Here is a 24492-nt window from a genome sequence, read left to right as displayed (position 1 = left end):
ACCCGAAATGATATGTAAGTTAAACGGGTCGTATCCGGTCATGTCAACCCGACAAGACCCATTATTTTAAACGGGTTAAGCAAGTCGTGTCAAATTATCCAGTAATTTACCGTTCCGTGTCCGGGTTTTACTATTCAATCTGTTTATCTAAACGGGTTGTATTCGAGTAAGGGCGGAATTAGACAATTAAGATTGAAGGGACAAAATGTAAAAATTTAGTTTTTGGGAGACATTTCATAAAAATCCATAAATTTTAGGAGTCAAATTTTAAATTTTAAGGGTAATTTTAAAATTTTGGGGGGACAAATGGACCTGTGTAGGTCCACCCCTGATTCAGGTTGATGCTAAATGGATGGCGGGTCAACTCGAACCCGACACACCAACCCATTTTGCTAGGCTTAACTGAGCACCCTCATTAAAAACATTTACCTGAGATTTCCCTTCAAAGAGAACACACGCACACACACTAAAAAAGACAAAGGGTTCAAATAGCTTAACCAAAAAGACCCAAAACAATAATACCCAAAGGATTGCCATACCAAAAGGGGGGAGATAGTCACTAGCTACTGTACCAAAGAATTAGTTGTTCTTATTCTGCAACCACTGAATCACATCTTATTCCCTTAATCACTCTTTTTCCTTGTTTATTGAATAATTAATGTGTATTATTCTTGAGGATATCGATTAAAATGCAGGAGTGTTTCTTTTCTTATGAATGATATACTACTGCACCACTCACACATCGTGCATAATTGATAATTATCCCGCTAAACACCTTACCACACATTAATTTGAAAACTTCATATTTACTCGTCACCCGTGTGGATTCCCTTGTGCCTAACCACAAGAGCCCCATAAGAACCTAAACCTAGAATTGATCTAGTTGTAAGCCTTGTTGCCTTGGTAGTCGTTTGATCTATAAGGTTAACGTGAATGTTGGGCTTGATTCCCTGACCCATCAAACAACTCGCACCCAAACTCAAAAAGGCCCCTAACATAATCTCTCGCAACTTTGTAAGGTTCCGATGAACATTGCAAATTGCTTGGTAATTCAATGAAAAGCGGAGTTTTAAGTATAGTTTCCCCTTAGTAACTGATTTGAAATAACACATCTGGGGTGCAATTTATTCTGCAGATCTACATTTCCAACAAGTAATAGAAATACATTTAACAAAAGAAACACCAAGCCTTAACTGGCGCAGAAGTCTTGCTTAGAGTGACCATGACCTCCAAAAGAATTTGAATATATATTTGAAAATCTTAACTAAATTTCCTAGTTTTGCTACCTAACCTACTCATAGGGTACAAATCAAAATAAGTGCAGAGGTAGTTCTTATTATTTGGCAAAAAAATGGCGAGTAAAACAAATAAAAGAATTTCCACTAGAGTGCAATTCAATCTGTGTAGTACACAAAGCAAGTGATAGTGAGTTTGGACCACACCTAATAAATCTATCAAGACTAGATATTGTCTTTCAGCCATCTTAGAGCTCCATTTGCAACAGACCTGCATGTTCCACCACTTTTTAGCCAATGCCATGCAACTAGAATGATGGAGATAATATTGATGAATCATATATATTCATCAGAACAGAAACTAATTGAGAAAACACAGAGGCATGAGAGAGATGCAAAAATGCATTGCAAGTGCAAATAGATAACATGGCACCCACTTGCACGAATCAGGTCTTGGTCCTTGGTAGCACAAAGCACCAATCAGGTCTTGGTGAGTAAAGAAAAAAAGCCCGTGAATTAAAGGATGTGATCTAAGATACCTAGAAGTTAAAAATTCAGATGATAACACGAGACCAACCACCTGAATGTACATAATTTACATGGTAAAAAATATTTGGAAAGATGCCAAGATTTGCAGGTTAGAGGGGTTTACAATCATTTGATTCTGTTAACCCTTAGAAGATCTTCCAAACCAAACATGTTGTGTTTGATGGATCTCGAATCACTAATGTACCCATCACAAATTTAGAGCTTGAAAACCCGTGCTTGCAGGTGGCTTATAATCAATGCAAACTTCTTTCATAGTGAAAAAACACTTCATATTACTTGCAATAAAATAAATAAATAAAAAATGCATTTTTACATCATTCAGTGTAAACCTAAATATCCTTGCAAGACTTCATGGAAATATCATGGGCGACATAGTCTCAAATAGTAAAACAGAATTGCACACAGAAATTTGTAGTAACAGATGAAGAAATTTCAAATAAATCATAGCAAGAAATACTCAATTAAGTAAATAAAGAGAGAGAGAGAGAGAGAGAGAGAGAAGAACCATTACCCGGCAACCTCTTTTAACTTCTTCCATATGTCATTTTGGTCTGCTGATTCTTCGGTTTTCTCTGCAACATTTCCCTCCTGGTTTTCTGTGCTTTTAGCTGCAGAAGTAAAATGTGAATTGAAGTTAAACGCAGATACCGAGTATTTAAAAGCGTATTACAAGAAACAGAAGGAAACGAAGAAAAAAAATTCACTCACAAAACACAAATGGAATTACTTACAAGCTGGCCGAGTTTTAGGACGAGTACGTGAACGGCTGCTAGTAGTGCTATTCAGCAAAGCAAGTTCTTCAAGCAATTCACGCTCCTTGGTACTGTAAATATAGGCAGAGAAGTGGAATAAAAATTCGATTAAAAACAGACTATTATTACTTATAGATTTAGAAATTGATCGCAGATGTGAGTCAAAACTGACAAGGAGAAACTGGAATTCTGTTACTCTCGGCATTAGGAACCATGTTTATGAGAAGCTAAACATGAATCTTAATCTGCATGGATTACTCTGGAGGAAATCTAACATAACAACGAGGGGTTCCAAAAACTACATATTGGAGGACCCGGAAGATACTGGATCAAAGTTTAATATGACATTCTAAATTTCTAGTAAGGTTGGCTTGAATTCCACAAGCTATGGGGCTCATGTTGAAGCCTAAACAATAAATAGAAAGAAAACAGAACAATGTATCAAATCTGAAATTTTATTCTCCATGGGCAGCCTTAAAGTCCTTGTTACAGCACATTCATATACACTTTTTGAAGCACTTTGTTTCCAAGTTAATTGGTATTTAACTGAAAAAAAGAAAAAAAAAAAAAAAAAAGAAAAATGAGAAGCTTTATCCTTGGACATGGACCGACGTTAAACCAATATAAAATTTTAGCACAGTCAAAACCAAAAGTCCATAAGAGCAAGGGCCAAGAGAAAAACCTTAAACAACAATGATAGAGATTGCACCTTGAAAGTTAAAAACAACGTACCAATCCACTAGTTTATTAAAACTTCAAATAAATAACAATCAATTGAAAAAGGGCTCACAGAGCCAATGTATCTTTGTTTGGATAAAGGATGAGTTAACTTGAGTCAGTCTAGAATGATGCATAAGAGATAGGAACTAAGAGCAAACCATTGGATGGATGCACAAACAATAGAAAGGGTGACAGTATCAGCTATATAGTTTTTGTCTTTTTGAGTAATAGTAGACGACTAGAACAAATAAACAAAATAACTCTGTACCTGATACGTTTGGGTATAGTAACTTTAACTGTGAATAAGTGGTCACCACGTATTGATGGTTTGTTCAGTTTTGGTGAACCTTTCTTTGCCAGGACAAGCACATCGCCAGGTTGGGTACCTGGTGGAATTTGTAGTTCAGTTATTCCTTCAACTGTCTGTACCTGCTTAGATGTTAAAAATTCAATTATTTCTGTTGGGATACAGACCAACAAGAAATTGAGAGGAAAAAAGAAAAGACCCCAGCAGGAAATAAATCGCAGAAGGCAATGACAAAAGATCATTACAAATGTGGAATTGCAGTGGGCTCAGAGGTATGGATGCATGAAGCTGCATTCTAAATATCCGCCATAAGGTATATGAGTAGTAGTTCAGATTATGTTACATCTCATTAGACAAACTCAGGAGGCCCTACAGATACTAAAACAGTTTGTGCATTCTGCAATTATTTTATGTTAATGCAACCAACATGAAATTTTCAGATTGGAAACACATCATAAATCAATGTCCTGTCCAGGCTACATATATAAAGGACGAATCATGTTCCAGATTCATCAGTCTTATCGGCTCTACCCATATTTGAGTCTCAGTTGAACTAAACTCATGGACAGAAATCGAAGCTGGAGGATTCCTTTTATTATTATTATTATTATTATTATAAGTAAAAAATGCTAAAGCTGGAGGATTCCTACAAGGTTGGTTGGAAAATAGTAAGTTACATCAGATTAAAGAGTATCATTAATGCCCAATACTGCTCTTGGCCAGTCCGCTGTGGAAATCTGGTTTCACAACAAATTTCATTGCCTACCACCTTACACCACTAGAGAGGTTCAGCAGCTACATTCACAAGGCATTTTTATGTCATAAAACATTGTTCAACAATAGAAAATGGTAATATAAGATCATGAGGTTTTTTATGAGAAAGTTCAATACATCCAACAACCATCAAGGGAGTTACAAAAAACTTTCTTAGGTTGACCAAGGTTCAGCTATATCATTGGATGAAGAAAGCAGGAAAAAACATTAAATATTTGAAATGACAGAGTTTTTTTCCAAACTGGGTTGGAGGAATTTCCTTCAACTCAGACTATAAAAATGGCGTGTCATTTAAACATGTGAGATACACATGTTTTTTTAATAGTATGGACAAAGTTAGAATAAATAATATTAAAAACTCATGTGCATCTCCCATGTTATTAAAAAAAAAGGCACATGTCATTTTTATAGATTGGGTTGAAAGAAATTCCTCCAACCCTGTTTGGAGGAAAACTCTATCCTATTTGAAATACTTATTTGAAAAAGAAAGTGACTTAATCATTGAGGAGAAAATGAAGGCGGCAGAAATTGTTAGCGAGTTAGAAAGATCAACTCTTATGGAGTAGGTGAGTTGAAGGCAGAAATCTAGGGTGTTGTACTAAGGGAGGGTGAAAAGTGTACAAGTTTTTTCACACTGGCTAATTCCAATAGGAGGAAGAATTCCCTTGACTCCTTGTTGATTGATGGTACTATTTCTACCAATCGGGCGAAAATTAGCGAGCACTTTGTCCAATTTTACCAAAAGTTACACACCAAACAATTTAGTAGGAGGTCATTGATGGATGACCTTTCCTTTGCTTCTATTGAGTAGGTCGAGGCTAATTGGTTGGAGAGATATTTTGAGGAAGAGGAGGTGAGGGGGTCATGAAAGCTATGAATAGTGACAAGGCACCGGGCCTTGATGGTTTCTCTATGGTGTTCGAGGTTGTTTAAAAGAGGATATCATGAAGGTTTTTCATGACTTCCATGCTAGAGGCAAGTTTAAGAGGAGCCTTAATGCTACATTTATCGCCCTCATTTCGAAGACTCAAGGGGTTGATGACCTCAAGGATTTCGCCCGACTAGTCTTATGAGGGGGCATTATTGCTAAGATGCTGCAAACAAGCTTAAATGATGTTGGAGAAGATCATCTCTAATTTGCAGAATGCTTTCATAAGAGGTAGGCAAATCCTTGATCTTGTTCTTATCGTCAATGAATGTTTTGATAGTAGATTAAGGTTTGGTGAGCCAGGTCTTAAGCAAAATAGATCAAGAAAAAACTTATAATCATGTTAATTGAGACTTTCTGTAGTATATGTTGAGGAGGTGTGGCTTTGGGGGGAAATGGTGCTCCTAGATAGCTCACTGCATTTCTTCAATGTGTTTCTCGGTTTTGGTGAACAGTTTTTTTAATAGTTCCCAAGGCTTGAGACAAGGGGACCTTATGCCCCCTTTGTTGTTTGTCCTTGTGATGGACGCGTAGGGTAGAATGATTTTTGCTGCTATGAGTGGGGGGTTATGTGGTTTCTCTATGGGTAATGCTAGTGGGTTTGTTTAATCTCACCTTCTTTTTTCTAATGATACTTTGATCTTTTATAGTGCTAATCCAAATCATCCTCGTCATCTGCGTTGCTTATTTCTTTGCTTTGAAGCTGGTTCAGGCTTGAAGGTTAACTTGACTAAGTCAAAATTGGTTCCTGTGAGAGATGTTGATCAAGGAAGGGTTGGATGATATTCTAGGTTGTGGGGCTTCCTCTTTCCTAGTGAAGTATCTCGGCCTACCTTTGGGGATCTCCAACAAGGCTAAACATATTTGAGACAGTGTTATTGAAAAGATAGAGCGACAGTTGGCTAGTTGGAAAATGATGTACTTGTCCAAGGGTGATATGGTTACCCTTATTTTTTTTGATAAGTAAGTAGCTGGTTTTATTAAAAGCGTGAGGCGCCCCTAAGTACACTGGATGTATACAAGGAGAAACACCTAACTAGAAAGGGAAAAACGTACAAGGAAGTCGTCATAGCTAACCGAAATCGGGAAAACAAACGCTACAGTCCAAAGATACAGAGTATGGAAACAAAAGGATAAAAAGTCCTCGAAGGACCTCTCCACATCCTCGAAGCACCTATTATTTCTCTCTCTCCAAAGACACCAAAAAAAGCAAATAGGCACCATCTTCCAAACTGCAGCACTCCCCCCTCTTCCTGCAGACCACCAACAGGCTAGCAACTCAAAAACCCGACCAGGCATCACCCAAGATAACCCAAAACGGCCAAAAAAGGCACTCCACAACGCAGACGCTACCTCACAATGGATAAGAAGATGATCAACTGTCTCCTCACTCTTCTTACACATCCAACATCTGTTTACTACAATCACATTCCTCTTTCTAAGGTTATCTAGGGTCAGAATTTTCCCCCAAGCCGCCGACCACGCAAAAAAAGCTGCCCTAGGAGGGGCCTGAGTCCGCCACACACTCTTCCAGGGGAACCTCCTCCCCCCTTCCGAGCAGGCCAAGGAGAGAAAGAGAGACTTGACCTTGAACGTACCTCTTTTGGAGGGGTTCCACCATAATCTATCTTCCAACCCTCTTCTCACTCCTGTAGAATGTAACACCTGGAAAAATGAGGCAAAGGCCTCCACCTCCCAATCATGAGCCTCCCTCGAGAAACTCACGTTCCACTGATTGGACCCCCCTAGCATCTCCACATTATCCGCAACTGAGGCTTCCTTCGCACAAGCAATGCTATAAAGGATCGGGAAAGCTATCTTGAGAGCTGAGTCTCCACACCACCAATCATGCCAAAAGCTAATCCTGGACCCATCCCCCACTGCATATCTCGTAAAGCCTTTGAAAGTTTCCCACCCTTTCCTAATATTCTTCCATAACCCTACCCCAGAAGCTCCTCCAGGCTCAACCGAACACCACCCACCCCATAAGCTTCCAAACTTCGCATCTATCACAACTCTCCACCAAGCTTCTCTTTCCACCCCATAGCGCCACAACCATTTCCCCAAAAGAGCGCGGTTGAAGACCAATAAGTTCCTAATCCCCAACCCTCCTTCCTTAATCGGAGTGCAAACCTGCGACCACTTCACCAAGTGGTATTTGAACTCTTCGCCTATCCCTCCCCAAAGAAAATTGCGTTGAAGCTTTTCAATACGCTTAGCAACACTCACCGGAATAGGAAAAAGAGACAAGTAATAAGTGGGCATGTTAGCAAGAGTGCTCTTAATAAGGGTGACCCTACCCCCTTTCGACAAATACAACCTTTTCCAGCTGGCCAACCGATATTCAATCTTCTCAATCACTCCATCCCAAATATGCTTGGACTTATAAGAGCCTCCCAATGGGAGACCAAGGTACTTCACTGGCAAAGGGGCTGCCTCACACCCTAAAATACCGGCTAGCGAAGCCACTTGCTCCACATTCCCCACCGGAATAATCATTGATTTAGCCAAATTAACCTTCAACCCGGAAGCAGCTTCAAACAACAAGAACAAACTCCGCAAGTAGCGTATCTGGGCAGGCCTAGCATTGCAGAAAATCAAGGTGTCGTCGGCAAATAAAAGATGAGAGACTGTAGTGTTGCCGATTTTGAAACCTTCTAACAACCCCCCATGAACCGCCGCTGAAATCATCCTACTCAGAACCTCCATCACAAACACAAAAAGCAAAGGAGAGAGTGGATCCCCTTGTCTCAACCCCCTGGAGCTACTAAAAAAACCTTTAGGAGACCCATTTACCATAATCGAGAACCGCACCGAGGAAATGCAATATTGAATCCAAGAACACCAAACCCCTCCAAAACCACACCTTCTTAGCAAATACATCAAGAAGCCCCAATTCACATGATCGTAGGCTTTTTCCAAATCCATTTTGCAAATGACCCCTGGCTCCCCCGATCTCAATCTACTACCAAGGCATTCATTAGCAATCAAGATAGGATCTAGAATCTGTCTACCTTTTATGAAAGCATTTTGCGACTTGGAGATGATCTTGTCCAACACAACCTTCAATCTATTTGCTAAAACCTTGGCCATAATTTTGTACATACCTCCCACAAGGCTAATCGGGCGAAAGTCTTTAAGATTGTTGGCACCGGGAATCTTCGGAATAAGCGAAATGAACGAAGCGTTGAGGCTCTTAACAAACATCCCGCCAGCATGGAAGGCACTAAAGACCCTCATAATGTCCTCCCTCACCACATCCCAACAAGCTTGGAAGAATGCCATAGAAAACCCATCGGGGCCCGAAGCCTTGTTACCATTCATCTTAAACACGACCTTTCTAACCTCTTCCTCTTCAAAATCTCTCTCCAACCAGCTGGCCTCTCCCTCCGAGATGGAATCCAAGGAGATACCATCTACCAAAGGCCTCCAACTATGTTGTTCAGCGAAGAGCTTTTGGTAGAAATCCACAATGTGCTCACTAATCTCATCTTGATTTGAGGAAAGATTGTCCCCAATCATAAGATTTTCTATCGAATTATACCTTCTATTAGAGTTGGCTATGGAATGAAAGAATTTAGTGCACTTGTCCCCTTCCTTTAACCAAGACACCCTCGATTTCTGTCTCCAACTTATCTCCTCCATAAGAGTACACTTCTCTAATTCTTGAACAACCTCGGCCTTCCTCGCTAATTCCTCCACATTCAAAGCCCTACTTTCTTCGTGCTCATCAAACACCCGAAGATCTTCAAGAAGAGACCTCTTATTCCTCTCAATGTTACCAAACACCTCCTCATTCCACGTCTTCAAATTCAGCTTCAAGGCCTTGAGTTTGCTAGCAAGAACAAAGCTCGACGTACCTTGGAACTCGTAGGAGTCCCACCATTGTTTCACTAAGGCAACAAACCCTTCCTCTTTAAGCCACATATTCTCAAACCTGAAAGGCCTTTTCCCCTGGGAAATCTCCCCTAACTCAAGCATAATTGGGAAATGATCCGAACAAAGACGTGGGAGCCTTTTCTGCCTCACCCCTGGAAACCAGGCTTCCAACTCTGGAGAAACAAGAAACCGATCAATCCTAGACCATAGCGGAGGGTCTTGAGAGACCGACCAAGTACAAACACCCCCTACAAGGGGAAGGTCCATAAGCCCTTGTTCAGAAATAAAATCTGAGAAACCCATCATAGCAGAATCCAGACGAGCTCCACCCGATCTTTCACTAGGGAAACGTGTAACATTGAAATCTCCCCCAATACACCATGGCAAATTCCACCAACTAATAACGCCAGCCAACTCATCCCAAAGGAGCCCTCTATCCCTATCAATATTCGGGCCATACACCCCTGCAAACGCCCACACAGAGAGATTTGCCACATTCCTGAAAGACAAAGCCAGGGTGAAATCCCCTATACAGACGTCAATCTTCTCCACCACCCTTGTATCCCACATGATTAAAATACCTCCCGAGGCCCCATTAGAATCCAAACAGCACCAATCCACATGGTTCCGCCTCCATAAACTGCGAACAATGTTTCTAGACATATCTTGAATCTTGGTTTCTTGCAGACACACAACATCTGCATTCCAATCCCTAAGTAAATTACTCACCCTCAAGCGCTTATCCCTCTTATTCAACCCTCTTACATTCCAAGAGATAATGTTTATCTTCATAACACAACTACATTCCCCCTCCCTTTCCTGCTTCCCCGAATCGAGCTCCCACTTCTGGCATCATAGTTCACCGAACACTCCAAATTTTTTATCTCTCTTTTACCCTTAGTGCCGCTACTAGAAGTAGATACCATCCCATTATTTCGGCGCTCCTCTTCTAGAGAGTTTAACAAAGCTAACAACTGCAGCTTATGACCGGCGAACGAAATTCCCAAGATCGGATATATCTCATTGGCACACTGGATAACCCAATCTGAAAAACCTGCTGCATCCCCTGAATTAGGACCATAGCTGTTCAAAGGCGAAGGCCCCTCTGATCCACACACCTCTGCCCTCCCGTCTTCCTTACTCCTATCATTAACAATGACTTCACCCCCACAACTCTTAGCTACCACCTCCTGCCCAGCCTCTCTAGACTCCACCAAGCCTGAGCACCGGACTCCAATAATTGAAGGATCAACATCCCAAAAATGCAGCCCACCAGAAATCCTAAGTTCCTGCTCTTGACCCATTCCCCCACTATCCTGACCGCCACACCAAGGAACCACCTCACTGCCCTCACCTACTGTACCATTCATCACCGGCAACTTCTGGTGCAACACAGTCTCCCTCCCGCCCAAAACCACCATCCCCGGTACTCCAGCAGCTCCAAAAGTCTCCTCAGACTCGGCCCACTCAATTACCTCACCGGCAGCGACCAAAACTGGCCCCTCCGGCCTTGTCTGGCTCGACCGAGACTCCTCCTTGTCCGAAATCACGACCACCGGAGCACTGAAGCACTCGCCGGCCATCTCTGACTCGCCGGCGCCAACCTCCGACAGCCTCTCCGGCTCTGTCTGGCCCAGAAGCACTCTCGCCGGCGTGCAACAGCTCCTTCCGGCCAGACTCGCCACTTCTCTGCCACCCGGAATCTCACCGGGACTATCACCAACAGCTCCAGAAGTCTCCCCAGACTCGGCCCACTCAACTACCTCGCCGGCAGCGACCAAACCTGGCCCCTCCGGCCTTGTCTGGCTTGACCGAGGCTCCCCTTTGTCCGAAATCACGACCGCCGGAGCACAGAAGCGCTCGCCGGCCATCTCTGACTCGCCGTCGACACCCTCCGACAGCCTCTCCGGCTCTGTCTGGCACAGGAGCACTCTCGTCAGCGTGCAGCAGCTACTGCCGGCCAGACTCGCCGCTTCTCTGCCACCCGGAATCTCACCGGGACTATCACCAGGACTGTCCACTGTAGCCGGCGGTCTCTCCTCTGACCGCGTCCCTCCTGCCGCCGACGACGACGCACCTGGGTCGCCTGCCTGAGACCTTCGGCATCCCTCCTGCACGCCGATCGTGTAACACACCTCCGGCGCTCCCTTGGGTCTTGCCCCTTCTGGACCAGACTTACTTGGGCTGGACTGACCAAGGCTCAGGCCCAACTTCCTGCGCCTATACACAGCCACCACCTTCTTCTTTCCCTTAAACTTTCTCTTGGGCCATTGTTCTTTCCCCTTAGACCCATCCACCCCCTCCAACTCCCCAACCTCCAAGTTAATCTTCTTGGGCTGGGCCATCCCTTGCTTGAGAGAGCCCCCTCCTGCCATCCCGCACACGCACATCCCTCCAGCCCTTGTATGCCCACTCCCTTCCTCCAAATTTTTTATTAAAAAATCAAACCTTTCTAGACCCACGTCGATCTCTCCCCTCAACCTGTTCAACGACTCTTTCGCATTAATGAGTTCAGATTTTACACGAAACCAGGCCTGCGCTTCGAGCCTACCTACTCCCTCCCATCCCTTCACGTGATCATCTCCAACTTCCGAAGCTGTCATCATTGCCAAGGCATTCGACCTACTCGCCGGAAACTGATTTCTACTCGCCGGCAACCTATTAACAACACCCCGAGACCCCCCTGCCTTCAGGTTGCACATTCCTTCCTGGCCAGAGAAATGGTTCCTCTTCGATTCCTCCATGCAACCGCCATCATTCCTCACCTGAAACCTCTCCTTGTATGGACCCACCACCTGAACCGTGGGAGCAGGGTATTGTTTATTCTTCTCTGCAGCAGCCTTGGCTATCGGCTCGGAATAAGCATCAGAACAGTCGTCTGCCGGTTGCAACGACGACCCCAGCACTTCCGCGAAACTCCTCCTTCCCACCCCCTCAACCTTCTTCTTATCCATCGTGGCCTCCCTGACTTCGCACATTGCAGACTTAGCCAAACTCACCTCCGAGATGAATCGTTCCCAACCTTGACCAGCTCGCCCTTCTGGTATAATAATCGATCCTCTTCTTTGCCTTCCATCATATTCTTCTACCGTCAGAAAACGTCCATTCCTGTTGGAGCATTTTTGCGCAATAATCCGAGGAAACCCTGCTCTGGATTGGTCCCAAAAAACCTCTGTGGTTTCCACTGCCACCAAGTCCTTCGCAATGCGCCCCAACCACATCAGCTCATCTTTCTTCAAGAAAATGGTTTTTTGTATCCTATTGCTTCTTTCAAAAATCCTCACCCCTGCGCTTTTCACCAGTAACTCAAACTTCTTGGACTCCACTGACCACTTCCTCGATTCAGCCATGACACTACCCAAACAGCTAACAAGCTAGACACCCAAACAGGTCACACGCGCCACCCACACGCCTGCCCTCAGGCGTGGGTGGATGAGAGAGAAGAGAGAGAAGTATGCATGAGAGTTTGGGATGACTTGGATCATGTAGGAACCCTATAGGGTTTGCAAAGATCAGCCAATTTTCAACAATGACCAATTAATAATGATCTCTATGTGGATCCATGTAATACATATGAGTGTTAATATATCAAACCTCATAAAAGAACATGAAGATGAAAAGATAATAGCAAACAACTTGCTAAAGGCCATATCTTTTGTTGGCAAGCCTCAAACTCAATAACAAATTTGCCTCTTCATACCTTGTTAGAAAGAAACAATTTTTGTGCACCCTTGACCTTGTTATTTAAGATCGCAGAATTTCAAGTCAAAATCAACATAGTACGAGAAGAATCCAAATCTATCAGTCTATTAATCAAGAACACAACGAGAGAGAGAGAGAGAAAGAGAGAGAGAGAAGATGAAGGAAAAGCAAGCAAAAGAAGATGGTTACCCTTATTAAGAGCACACTTTCCAGCTTGCCTACATATTTCATGTCCCTCTTTCCTCTCCCTGCGAATATTGCAAACCGAATTGAGAAGCTCCACCATGATTTCTTATAAGGTAGGCTAGGCGAAGAGTTCAAATATCACTTGATTAGCTAGTCCAAGGTTTGTTCACCACTCTAGGAGGAAGGTTTGGGAATTTAGAACTTGTGGTTGTTCAGTCATGCTCTCTTACATAAATGGCTTTGGCCCTGCGTGCATGAGAGTGAGGCTTGGTAGAAAGTGGTGGCAGACTCTGAATTTGGCCGTTTGTAGGGTGGGTGGTGTTCTATTGAGCCTTCTGGTACATTTGGGGTGGGGTTATAGATGAATGTTAGGAAGGGATGGGGGAATTTTTCATGTCACACTAGATTTGGAGAGGGAGATGGCTCCAAGATTAGATTTTGGCACGATCAATGGTGTGGGGATGTGGCCATTAAGGAAAGCCTTTCTAAATTTATTTGGTATCACTTGAGGAAAGGCTGCCTTTGTCACAGTTAACTTGGAGTTTTTTGGTGGTTTCAATCAGTGGAACGTAAGCTTTGCTAGAGTGGCTCATAATTGGGAAATGGATGTCTTAGCCTCAATCTTCAAGGTGTTGTATTCAGCTAGAATGAGACGAAGTAGTGAAGATAAGTTGTGGTGGGTCCCCTCCAAAAGAATGTTGTTTAAGGTTAGATCCTTCTTTTGTTCTTTGGTATGTAGTGGAGGCTACCGCTTCCCTCGGAAGAGTGTTTGGCGGACTAAGACTCCCTTGACGGTGGCCTTTATCGCTTGGTCAGTAGCTCTAGGTAAAATTCTTACCATGGATAACCTTATGAAGCACCATGTCATTGTGGTGGGCATATATTGTATGTGTAAGAGGAATGGAGAGTTCATGGACCATCTTCTTTTTCATTGTGATGTGACTTATGTCATTTGAATTGCCTTTTTCAGTTGTTTTGGATTGTCTTGAGTTATGCTTAGACGTGCAGTCCACTTGTATGCTTGTTGGTAGATTATCGGCAATACGCCAAGTGCTACTATATGGAAGATGGTGCTTACATGCTTTTTATGGTATTTATGGAGAGAAATAAATGACAGATGTTTTGAAGACTGTAAGAGAACTTTGGAGGAGATAAAGTTATTTTTCTTCAAAATTTTGTATCTATGGATAGCTGTTTATGTTTCTCCTTTTAACTTTAGTTATAGTGATTTCTTTGTTCTTTTTGCTCCTAGTTAAGTGCTTCCTCTTATATACTTCTCGTATTCTTAGGGGCGCCTTTACACTTTTAATGATATTTGCCAATTACTTATTCAAAAAAAGAAAGTTTTATTAAATTGAAAATGCAAGGCCAATAAAGCAATGGAGATGCAATAACAGTGCAATAATAAATACCCAAAAACCTAATCAAGAAAAACATTGGCAGCAAAAGTCTCAGACATGCAAAATTTGCATAAAAATCCTTTTGATTCTAAATAAGTAGTCCTTTTCCCCCCTTTCTTCCTTTCCGATTCTTGATAAACATTCTTCTTACTAGGTTTTGATTCAATGATAATAAGATAGCTTAGGATCTATTATCATGATCATGTAAGTGGACATATGTATCGATTCAAAAGTTAAGAGCAGAGCGGAAGGGCTATGTGTCACCAATCCTTTTTGTGCTTAACAAGTAAGCTTATCAATGGTTTAACACTGAGTCACTGACATGTTAAAACATACTTAGGCATTATAGTTACCAAGCTAGAAATCTACCTTACCTCATATTCTGTTATCAGAATCAACATTCAGGATAATTACAGGATTTTTAAGTATTATTAGCTCACATTAAGCATTACTGGGCAGAACCTACATTTTACTTGGATTCTCCCATTATTAGCTCACAATATTTAGAACATGTTAAGCATTAGCGAGACAGGTTAATCACTACTTTCCGTTCCAATATTGTCCACCACATTATTCTCCTAAGAAGCTCATTTAAATCATCCTTAGATAATTCAGTTAGGTTGACAGAGGATCACTGGATCAGTCAGGCAGACAAAAGATGATAGATCCCACCCCAGTTCACATGTATTGTTGCACAAAAAGATTCTGGTTGACTTGGACCTCCATTGTAATTTCAGTTGATGTTTTAAAGACAAGCTCATACAACCTCCCTTGTGAACATCTAACTTCTAAAAATAAGAGCAATATTTTTGGGCACGCAGTAATTTACCTTAACAACAGCCCCCAATATGGCATCTAGATAACTGATAGATACATTTGATGAGAGATTTATGCCATCTCTTTGAATTCCGGGTATCTCTTCAACATCAAGATATACAAAAAGATCTCCAGGAGGGCCCCTGCTGAAACGACAAGATCAATTACCGAGAATGTACCCTGTATAGTATCAAAGCTTCCAGAAAATCACATGTATGGATAAAACTTAAAATATGAACTCTGAAATTAAACTACTAAATATGTCTGAGGAGAAATATATATACACGTCAGATATTTCTTCAGGAGGAAAAGAGGGTAGATAAGAGAAAGATGCAACTCAAGGGTGCCAGGGTTCTTCACATACCACTAAGAAAAGAAACAAAGAACGATAAACCCCAATGTAAGATGTTAGATATAACCAAGAAAGCAGTGCACTTTAATGCCCAATGGGAACATTAGGTCATACTTTATATTATATATAATTTGCTACACTTATAAATGGCAATTATCTACCTTTCATAAAAAAATAAAATAAATAAAAAATAAAAAAATTATCTACCTTGCATTTGTAATAAGGCAACAACTTGTAGATCTTTTCAATGATTTACCAAATGAGGTTACAGATTCTACAATCGAAATTCAACTACATACCCTTTCGGTCCGGCATCACCCTCTCCAGCAACTCTAAGAATACTGCCTGCGCTAACTCCAGGAGGAACTTTAACTTTGATACTTTTCTTAACACGTATACGTCCTTCACCAGAACATTTCCGACAGTATTCAGATATAACTTCACCATTCCCACCACAAGTTGGACATACAGAAACCTAATATTAATAGAGAGAAAAGTAAGTTGAGTGTAGAAGAAAAGGTAAGTCTTGAATTGTGAAACTGTACACAAGTTAAAATATATGCAGAACATGCAAGTAGCAGAAAATCAACCCAACTATCCACCCCATCTTTGTCTTCTGAATGATATTAGCTTTCATAACTTCAGCATTACCAATGTATGCTTGTTTCTAGAACCTAACAAAGAGCCAGTTCTTTTTTTTTTTTTTTAATAATTAATAATAGTCAAAGAATACACAAAAACCGGTGCAACCCAGTAAAGAAATTAGACAGGTGAACAAACCAAAAAGCATGGGAAACTGTATGGAAAAGAAACCAAACTAGGACGTTCAGAGAATCAAGAAAATCAAGAAAGAGCCTGACAATTACGTCAAAACCAGGAAACTAAGGCCTTTAGGAGTTCATCTTTCCATTCACTTAAATATTCATCTTGCCCTCAAACACCCCCGTGTTTCTCTCCAACTAAATTCTCCACATCAAACAAGGAAGAATTACTTTTCACAGCTAAACCCTCTATGCCACCAATGTTCCTATCCTTACAAGCTGATAAGTCTACCACAGAACTCAGCATCATCCGATTAATAACAATGTGAGTGAACAAGCACCACCAAGAGCTGAGAACTCGAGTCTTTTTTCACTTATAGCACCATCTAATAACAAACTTTCTAGTCTCTATACTTCACTAAATAATTGGAGTAAAATATTCAGCTCAAAGCAGTATCCCACAGAAAGAGAAGCATTTAATAGGAACCCCACACAGAAAATGCTTCTTTAAAGAAACTTCCCCCAAAACATCATAGAATTCTTTTCACGCCAAACATATGATTCATACTTGGTTTTCAACAACTGGACACTGAGACATCAGATAAAAACCAAAGGACAAATCAGTATAGACCACCTCTTGATCCATAGAGAGACAAAAAAAATATATATACATTAATCCCAGTGCAATGCACTACCTGATCATCCCATGTACCTAGCCACCAAAATTTACTTTATAATCTGAACTAATGGATGCTCTTCAAAGTTTACATCACCATAGAAAAAAGGGAAGCAATAACAAACCCAAAGTCAGGAAGAAACAGTGCTAAGATACCTGTGAAAACATGCCAAAAGGTGTTTGCTCAGTTCTCATAACTTGACCCCTTCCACCACAAGTTGAGCATACCCTCATTTTGGAGCCTATCTTTGCTCCAGTACCAGCACAAACTTCACATGTTTCCAGATGGGAAAGCTCAAAATCTTTTTCCGCACCAAAAATAGCCTCAGAGAATTCTAAGGTGATGTCATAACTGAAACACATATCAACCATAGGCCAACTCAAAGTCTTCAATAAACAATTAAGAATAAGTTCATCATGTGACATTACAACCAATGAACAAGAGGATATAGTACGCATTCGCAAGACAGAAAAGACAATTAGCCACAAATTAGTAGGGGAATATTACAGATATAAGCTGTAAGAAATGCTCTTATGTGATGCATATTTCAATAAGCCAATATCATCAATCTGGACAAAATAAGCAGGCATTGATGTCTAATCCTACTAACCATTTCCCACTTTTAACAATAAAATGATGTTTCACCCCCAAAGAAAAGAACAAAAATAGGGGAAGAGGACATAAGGAAGACAATAGATCAAATAATAGTTGAAGTACCGAAATAAATATGATAGAGTAAAGGTATGGAACTAAAACAAAATGTTTAACGATTCACATGAGTGCACCTCAAAGTGAATATGGAAGGTACACTAATGATTATGCATCAAAAAAAGAATAAGGAAGCAATTTTGCAGGCACAATTTATTTTTATAAGTAATCAAGATATCATGTAAGGCGCCCCCAAGTATAAAAAAAGTATAAATGAGAAAACATCTAACTAGAAGAAGAAAAGAGAGTAAGGAAATCATGGTAACTAATCACCAAAGGATAAACGAAAGTTGTTGTCCAAAGTTGCAAAGAATAGAAAAATAACGACTTAAACTCCTCCAAAGTCATCTCACTGTCCTCAAAACTTTAATCATTTATTTCCCTCCATAGACATCACATGAGGCATGAAGGCACCATTTTCTACATAGTAGCACTTTGAGCGCTCCTGACAGACCACCAACACACATATAAGTTGACTACTTGTCTAGGCATAACCCAAGACAACTCAAATCGACCGAAGAAGACATCCCATAAGGCATTGGCCACCTCACAATGGAGAAGAAGATGGTCTACGGACTCCCTATTCCTTTTACACATACAACATCTATCAACCACATTGATATGTTGTTTCTTCAAATTATCCATGGTAAGGATTTTCTTAAGGCCGCCAACCAAGTAAAAAAGGTCGTCTTCAAAGGAACCTTAGTCCGTTAAACACTATTCCAAAGGAAACATAAGCCATCATTGCAAACCAAGACAATGTAAAAGGATTTAACAACGAAGAAAACCTCTTTTGGAAGGGACCCACCAAAGCTTGTCTTCACCATCCCGTCTCACTCTAACTGAATACAACATCCTAAAAATAGACGCAAAGGCATCCACCTACCAATCATGAGCCGCTCTAGCAAAGCTTACATTCCACTAAGTGGGGCCACCCAAGAACTATAAGTGTGCCAAAACAAAAGCATCTTTCACACACGCAATGCCATATAAATTTGGAAAGGTGTCCTTAAGAGCCATATCCCCACGCCACAAATCATGCTAAAAACTAACATTGGTGTCATTTCCCACCTCAAATCTGGTATGGCTAGAGAGCATCTCCCAACCCTTCCTAATATTCTTACATAAACCTACCTCATATGTCCTAGGAGGCTCATTACAAAGATTAGCCAGTTTGAGGTAAATTTGATTAGAATTTGTGGCCATCTATTGCTTGATGGTTGACGGTGGCAATAGTTGGACTGCAATGAATGATGGGTGGCGTTGTGTTGCACAACGGTAGCACTTGGAGGTACCCACAAGTTCAAGCTCAAATGATACTTCTCACCTTGTAGCAATAAAAAGAAAAAGCGGTAAGAGGCCAAACACCTTTTCTTCAATTTCCTACTCACTCAATTTTTTTTTTCTTCCACTTTCCCTCTTTTTGTCTTTAAGTTGGCAAGAAAATTTAAATTTAACAGTCAATTTTGGACAAAATTTCCATTTAGATAGCCACCTAAAAATAAAATGCTACATTATGCTGGGGCATACTAACAAGCATAGGATGAAAGGATCTGCCTGAACTGAACCATAAAGTTGAGTAGTTGAGATTAAAAAAAATATATGAACTTGAAAGAATTCCGGACATTTTATTCCATAAAATTTCCAGACTAAATGTGTCTCGACTTTGTAAGAACCCCCCTCGGGCTGGGGGGTTATTCTCTCTACACCACAAAACTAGTGAGCATGATAGAGGCTGGGTTATAAACGAAGATTTCCAATCAGTAGTAAGTTGCATACTATGTTACATTATCTAGAGAAAGAACCTTAAATGCAACTAATAGTATGATAGTTCATTGGCAAATGGAAGTCAATAAATCAGTTATTTTTTCAATATGGTGGCTTGAGGAGCTTACAACATATATATATATATATATATATATATATATATACACGAGAAAAATCCACATACCACTTTCAAACTACCACCTAATTGACAATGTCCCCCGCAAGGCTAGTAAAAAGACAAAAAAAACCCTAAATTTTTGTCAATAGGACAAAAATACCCTTATAAATTCGATACATAAAATAAAATAATAATTTTAATTATTTTTTCTTTAACAAAAACGAAATTAAAAAAAAAAAAAAAAAAAAAATTGCGCTCCCTTTTTCATTTTTATTTTATTTTTTGAATTTTTTATTTTAATTTTATTAAGGGTATTTTCATCATTAGGAGGGATATTGACAATTTTTGGTAGTTTGGAAGCGACATTGTCACAATTGAAAGTTTGGAGCGACATTGTCAATTAGGTAATAGTTTGAGGGGAGCATGTGGACTTTCCCCTATATATATATACATAATTAAAAAAAAAAAAAAATGTTTGAGACCTGAGATGGCTAGGCTAAACAGATGGAACAAACAACATTTTTGCATATTATTTCTCAAGCAACTACGTAACCTTATTGTTGCATGTAAGAAACGGTGGGAGTCAGAGATCAACTTGTATCTTTTAATCGCATTTTCACTCACCGTATATCTTCACCTTTAGTAACAGTACTACGACGGCTTGTTCTGAATCCAGCTGGATCCATACCAGAGAATCCACCCATACTCGGCCCAAAAAAAGCCTCAAATAAATCAAACGGATTAGTCTGCAAAATGGAAATTAGAATAATTAAATCTGTAATAAATATAACCATCAAGCAGATTATTGTGACACGGTCATCAGTAAAGTATGCAATGCATAAAATAGGGTAAAATAATTCAAACTTGTTTTTTTCAAGTTACATTAAGAAACAAACTTTCTAGAGAAAGTATGTGATAGCAGTCAGTATTTCGGCATGCTTAAAAATTAGGTCATCAGGATGAGAAAGCAAGAGAAACCTTAAGCAGATTCATCTCCTATTTATTACATGATAAAGCAAAATCAGGCACACATTTCAGGCCATCAGCACATGCCAAAGAATAGCAATCACTTCTTCTTTTTTGGGGGGTGGAAGCAGTCAGTAATTCTGCATAAATTTTCAGGTATAAAAATTTTCCCGAACTTCCATATGCCAGTAAACACCACATTGGAGAGGAGAGAGAGAGAGAAGAAATATTGGCAGCAACTAGTATAGTTAGAGCTCTAAAAATGCAGCTATATGACGAAAGTTCTAGAGAAAGTAGCACACATCCTTGACACATAAGAGTGTTCACAATGGACTCCTCAAATAAACGCTAAATTTGAGGAGGAAAATTCGCTTTATCAAATTTGAGAGCCACTTTTAAAATGAGTTAAACATCAAACTCTCTATACCTTTCTCTACTTTAGTTAAATATTATTATTATATTAGTTTTAAAATAAACAAGAGAGAGGAGTGTAAAAAATAAGCTTAAAAAATTATATAACTTTAGCTTTGTGGCTCTTGGAATGTAGGGAGCATCTATGACGAGAGTTAAATATAAAGTAGAGAAGGGAGCTTGTTAAATGGGTGTTTTCATGAGTTTTGTTAGATTTTTAGAGAAAAGCTGAATATAAAGAGCCCATTGTGAATGCTCTAAGTTCATGAAGTTGAAACAGTATCTGTTGGCTGACGTTTATTCTCAAATTAACCTGACATTCTGAATGTAAAATGACCAAATGGAGGCCATGCTGCCCCCATAATAAATCTGACAAATGCATACTGCATGTCACCCAATGATGTCAATGACATGCTTACTTGTCAATGCTTCAAGTGTATGCCACCTTCCAAAGTTACTATTTGCAAGATAAAATAATAAAAGAGAAGTACGATTGTATCAAGTACCGTGTAAGCATTAGATGGTCCACCTACTGTACTCTTAACTCCAGCTTCACCATATTGATCATACAAAGCCCTCTTTTTATCATCTGATAGCACCTGACAGCGTTGTACTTCAGAATTCAAAAGACAATATCATAAATATATTTAGAAATTTGGATGAGATAATTTGCTTCAGTCGCAAGTTGATTGCATCAATGTGGGGAAAAAAAGGAAACCTTGTTTTAACATGTACATAAAACTCGAATAATAGTAGTCACAAAAAAAAAAAACTGATGGTGATGCTTCAGAATTAAAACATTGAAAAGAAAACAAAGCCAGAAATATGCCTTGGATACATTACTAGTAAGATTATAGATAGAGGCAAGGCCATGGTTGAGGAACTAAAGAAAACTGTTCTGTGAAGCATATTTTGATGTTTTAATAATTATTATAACTTTTTCCTGTGCATATCTACACATAAAAGCATTAGTGCCACAACAAGAGACATAGTGACCTACATGCATAATACTTGAGTTCAAACCAATCCACGCCCATAAATAAAACAGGATAGAATGCTGAACACCCAAAACTTGAAAATTTTTGCTTTCATATGGAACCACATTTAAGGAAAGTAGCCGCACTTTAGATGTTCCATGAAAACTAAGAAACTAGGCACTGCAAGCTCCTTGCTGTGCACTTTTCCCCAATTATACCCCATTCACAAATCTTCATTCGTATTCAATCTTCAAAGTCTACAATTTTTCAAAACTAAGGGGGAGACGATGAACAATCACAATAAAACACATATTATGCTTATGCGAAAAGTATATAGGCAGAGACATGCTGGATTGATCTCACTCCAAATGAGTCCAGGAAAAGCTTACAGGGTTATACAGCATATGTCACCAAAGCCTAACTAAAGATTTTCCAATGATTCCACTAAGTAGGAAAGAGAATGGGGGAGACAAACAAGTATTATATGTAGAAAAAGAGGGCAACTAGCATCTTCTTATATGTTCTAATAGAAATCTCGAGTAACAAAGTAATGAAGCATAGTCCATAGAAATTTATTAATGATTAAATCTTTATTCATTCACAAAAAAGGATGGATGAAATCACCTAAACTGGAACCACAAAGTTCATCACTTGCTTTAAAGATGCAGCAAACATATTGTTTTACTAAAGAAGAGGTCAAGAAAAAAGAGGAAGACAGATGAAAAACTGTCAAATTTTTATTCTGATCCTACCTCATATGCAGCACTAATCTCTTTAAACTTTTCTGTAGCTCCAGGTTGCTTGTTAACATCAGGGTGGTACTTGAGGTAAGAATAACAAATGAAAGTTAGGATTGAAAGGAAAGCTTACAAGATATATACTTCTAGTGATCATCATTAGCAACCAAATTATTAGAAAGTGAATTACATTGACAGTAAATATATAAATCTAATTGACAAGAATAAAAAGAGGAGCACATATCTGCTTTGTTGAAAAATTTAATATCATCGCCAGCATTTTGCTACCTAAATCAGTCAAAAGCACAAATTACAGAGGCACTCACCTTTTTACTTGAAATACTGGCATGGCACACATTAATTTAGTTACCAAGGATATAGCTGGCAATGGGTCTGTACATATGAGCACAGGACTGTCTGATGAAGACATGAACCCATTTCGTAGCGATTGGCAAAACCAAACAACACGTTTAATATTGAAAAAGCAATTGCAAAATTATAATTTTTAAAATTTTCAATAAATTGAATATTTAAGTATAAATTAAAATTTAATTGATCTTTCCAGCAGAATAACCAACCCAAACCAAATAATTTAGTAAGTTGGAGACCACAAATCAGATTTTAGCCAACAACATATTGGCAGAAACACACAAATAGGCACTTAGAGATAACACAAAAGCTCCTCCAGAACCTAAATATCAACGGCAAGGCTAAGCACATCAAATTAATGCTCAGGCACAAAGTAAATATCAAAACCAAATATCCTATCCAACACAGAATATCTTTCTTTTGATAAGTAATAATCAAGTTTTATTAAAAGCGTAAGGCACCCCTACGTACACTGGAAAACACACAACACAGAATATCTTCAATTACCAAAATCAATCTCTGACATTATCTTTTAAGAGAGTTTTCCAACTTACAGAAATTCTCAAATACCCACTAAAGCTTCTAATAAACGAAGCACGTAACACAAGCAGGAAAGCCATTTAGTTATCACATTTTGTTAGGCTGCTGAGAAAACGTTCAAGAATAAACAAAAAAGAAAACCCCAGAAACTCAAATTATAATCGTCTTCTATTCTATGATAGTTCAGGTGCCCACTCTAATTTTCTTTTCTTTTCCTTTTTTTGCAACCAAATGTAAACCCAATAATATCTTTTAAAGAAGCTGAAAAAAAATAGAAACAAAGAAACCCCAAGTAAAATTCAGTACCTGGCGAGCTAATCTTCGATAAGCTGCCTTGATTTCCTTGCTATTGGCAGACTTGGGAACCCCAAGAGTGGCATAGTAGTCCCCGGAAGCATTAACCACTGTTCTAAAGCGCCCCGCAGAGACCCTTGTATTGAATTTCCAATTAGAAGAAGAAGAACATGAAAGAGAGATGAAGTTCTGGTGGGCCCGGAGATGAGTCCAGCCGAAAAAAGAAGAAGAAGATGATGAAGAAGAAGAAGCAGAAGAAGAAGGAGAAGAAGAAGAAGAAGAAGAAGAAGAAGAGGGTGGGAAGAGAGAAGGTTGGAGGAGTGAGAGAGACGTGGTCGCCATTGAAGTGTCTGTGGTTGTGGGAAGGCAAGAAAGTGTTCGATAAAATTCCTAAGAGCAAAAGAAGAAGAAGAAGAGGTGATTTACGATTTCGTTCATGTCTTTTCGCCGGAATTACGGTCCAGGAGAGGGATGGGAATGGTCATGGAAGAATGAAAAAGGTTTTGGCTTTTATGGATGAAATGGGGTTTGGAAAGTGTAGGAACCAAAAAGATGTGTGGTGTTAAA

At 39.7% G+C, this 24492-nt stretch overlaps 1 protein-coding gene across 2 annotated transcripts; it reads right to left on the bottom strand.

The window, feature by feature from the left end:
- Positions 1 to 1173: 1173 nt before the first annotated feature.
- Positions 1174 to 24492, bottom strand: LOC132186071 (Molecular chaperone Hsp40/DnaJ family protein). 2 transcript variants are annotated; one of them, XM_088517332.1, is made up of 11 exons: positions 23938 to 24492; positions 22738 to 22806; positions 21515 to 21607; positions 20256 to 20377; positions 17194 to 17389; positions 15900 to 16075; positions 15262 to 15391; positions 3525 to 3688; positions 2516 to 2607; positions 2296 to 2392; positions 1174 to 1506 (listed from the first exon to the last, which is right to left on the bottom strand). In XM_088517332.1, the coding sequence occupies exons 1-11, from the start codon at positions 24265 to 24267 to the stop codon at positions 1461 to 1463; spliced, it is 1515 nt and encodes a 504-aa protein (XP_088373458.1). In that variant the 5' UTR covers positions 24268 to 24492; the 3' UTR covers positions 1174 to 1460. The 2 variants fall into 2 exon arrangements, with proteins under 2 accessions (XP_088373458.1, XP_059455836.2); XM_059599853.2 differs by having other exon boundaries at positions 3525 to 3685.

This window comes from Corylus avellana, chromosome 6, assembly GCF_965113065.1.
Source record: "Corylus avellana chromosome 6, dhCorAvel1.hap1.2, whole genome shotgun sequence".
Lineage (NCBI taxonomy): Eukaryota > Viridiplantae > Streptophyta > Magnoliopsida > Fagales > Betulaceae > Corylus > Corylus avellana.
The sequence above is the reverse complement of the archived record's forward strand: the minus strand, read 5'-3'. Positions and strand labels throughout refer to the sequence as shown.

Coding starts and splice junctions, on each gene's coding strand:
- LOC132186071 (XM_088517332.1), bottom strand. CDS start 24,267: ATGGCGACCACGTCTCTCTCACTCCTCCAACCTTCTCTCTTCCCACCC. Junction 17,390..20,255: donor ACTAAAGGTGAAGATATACG/GTGAGTGAAAAT, acceptor TATGTGTTTCAG/TTATGACATCACCTTAGAAT. Junction 2,393..2,515: donor TCCTAAAACTCGGCCAGCTT/GTAAGTAATTCC, acceptor TTACTTCTGCAG/CTAAAAGCACAGAAAACCAG.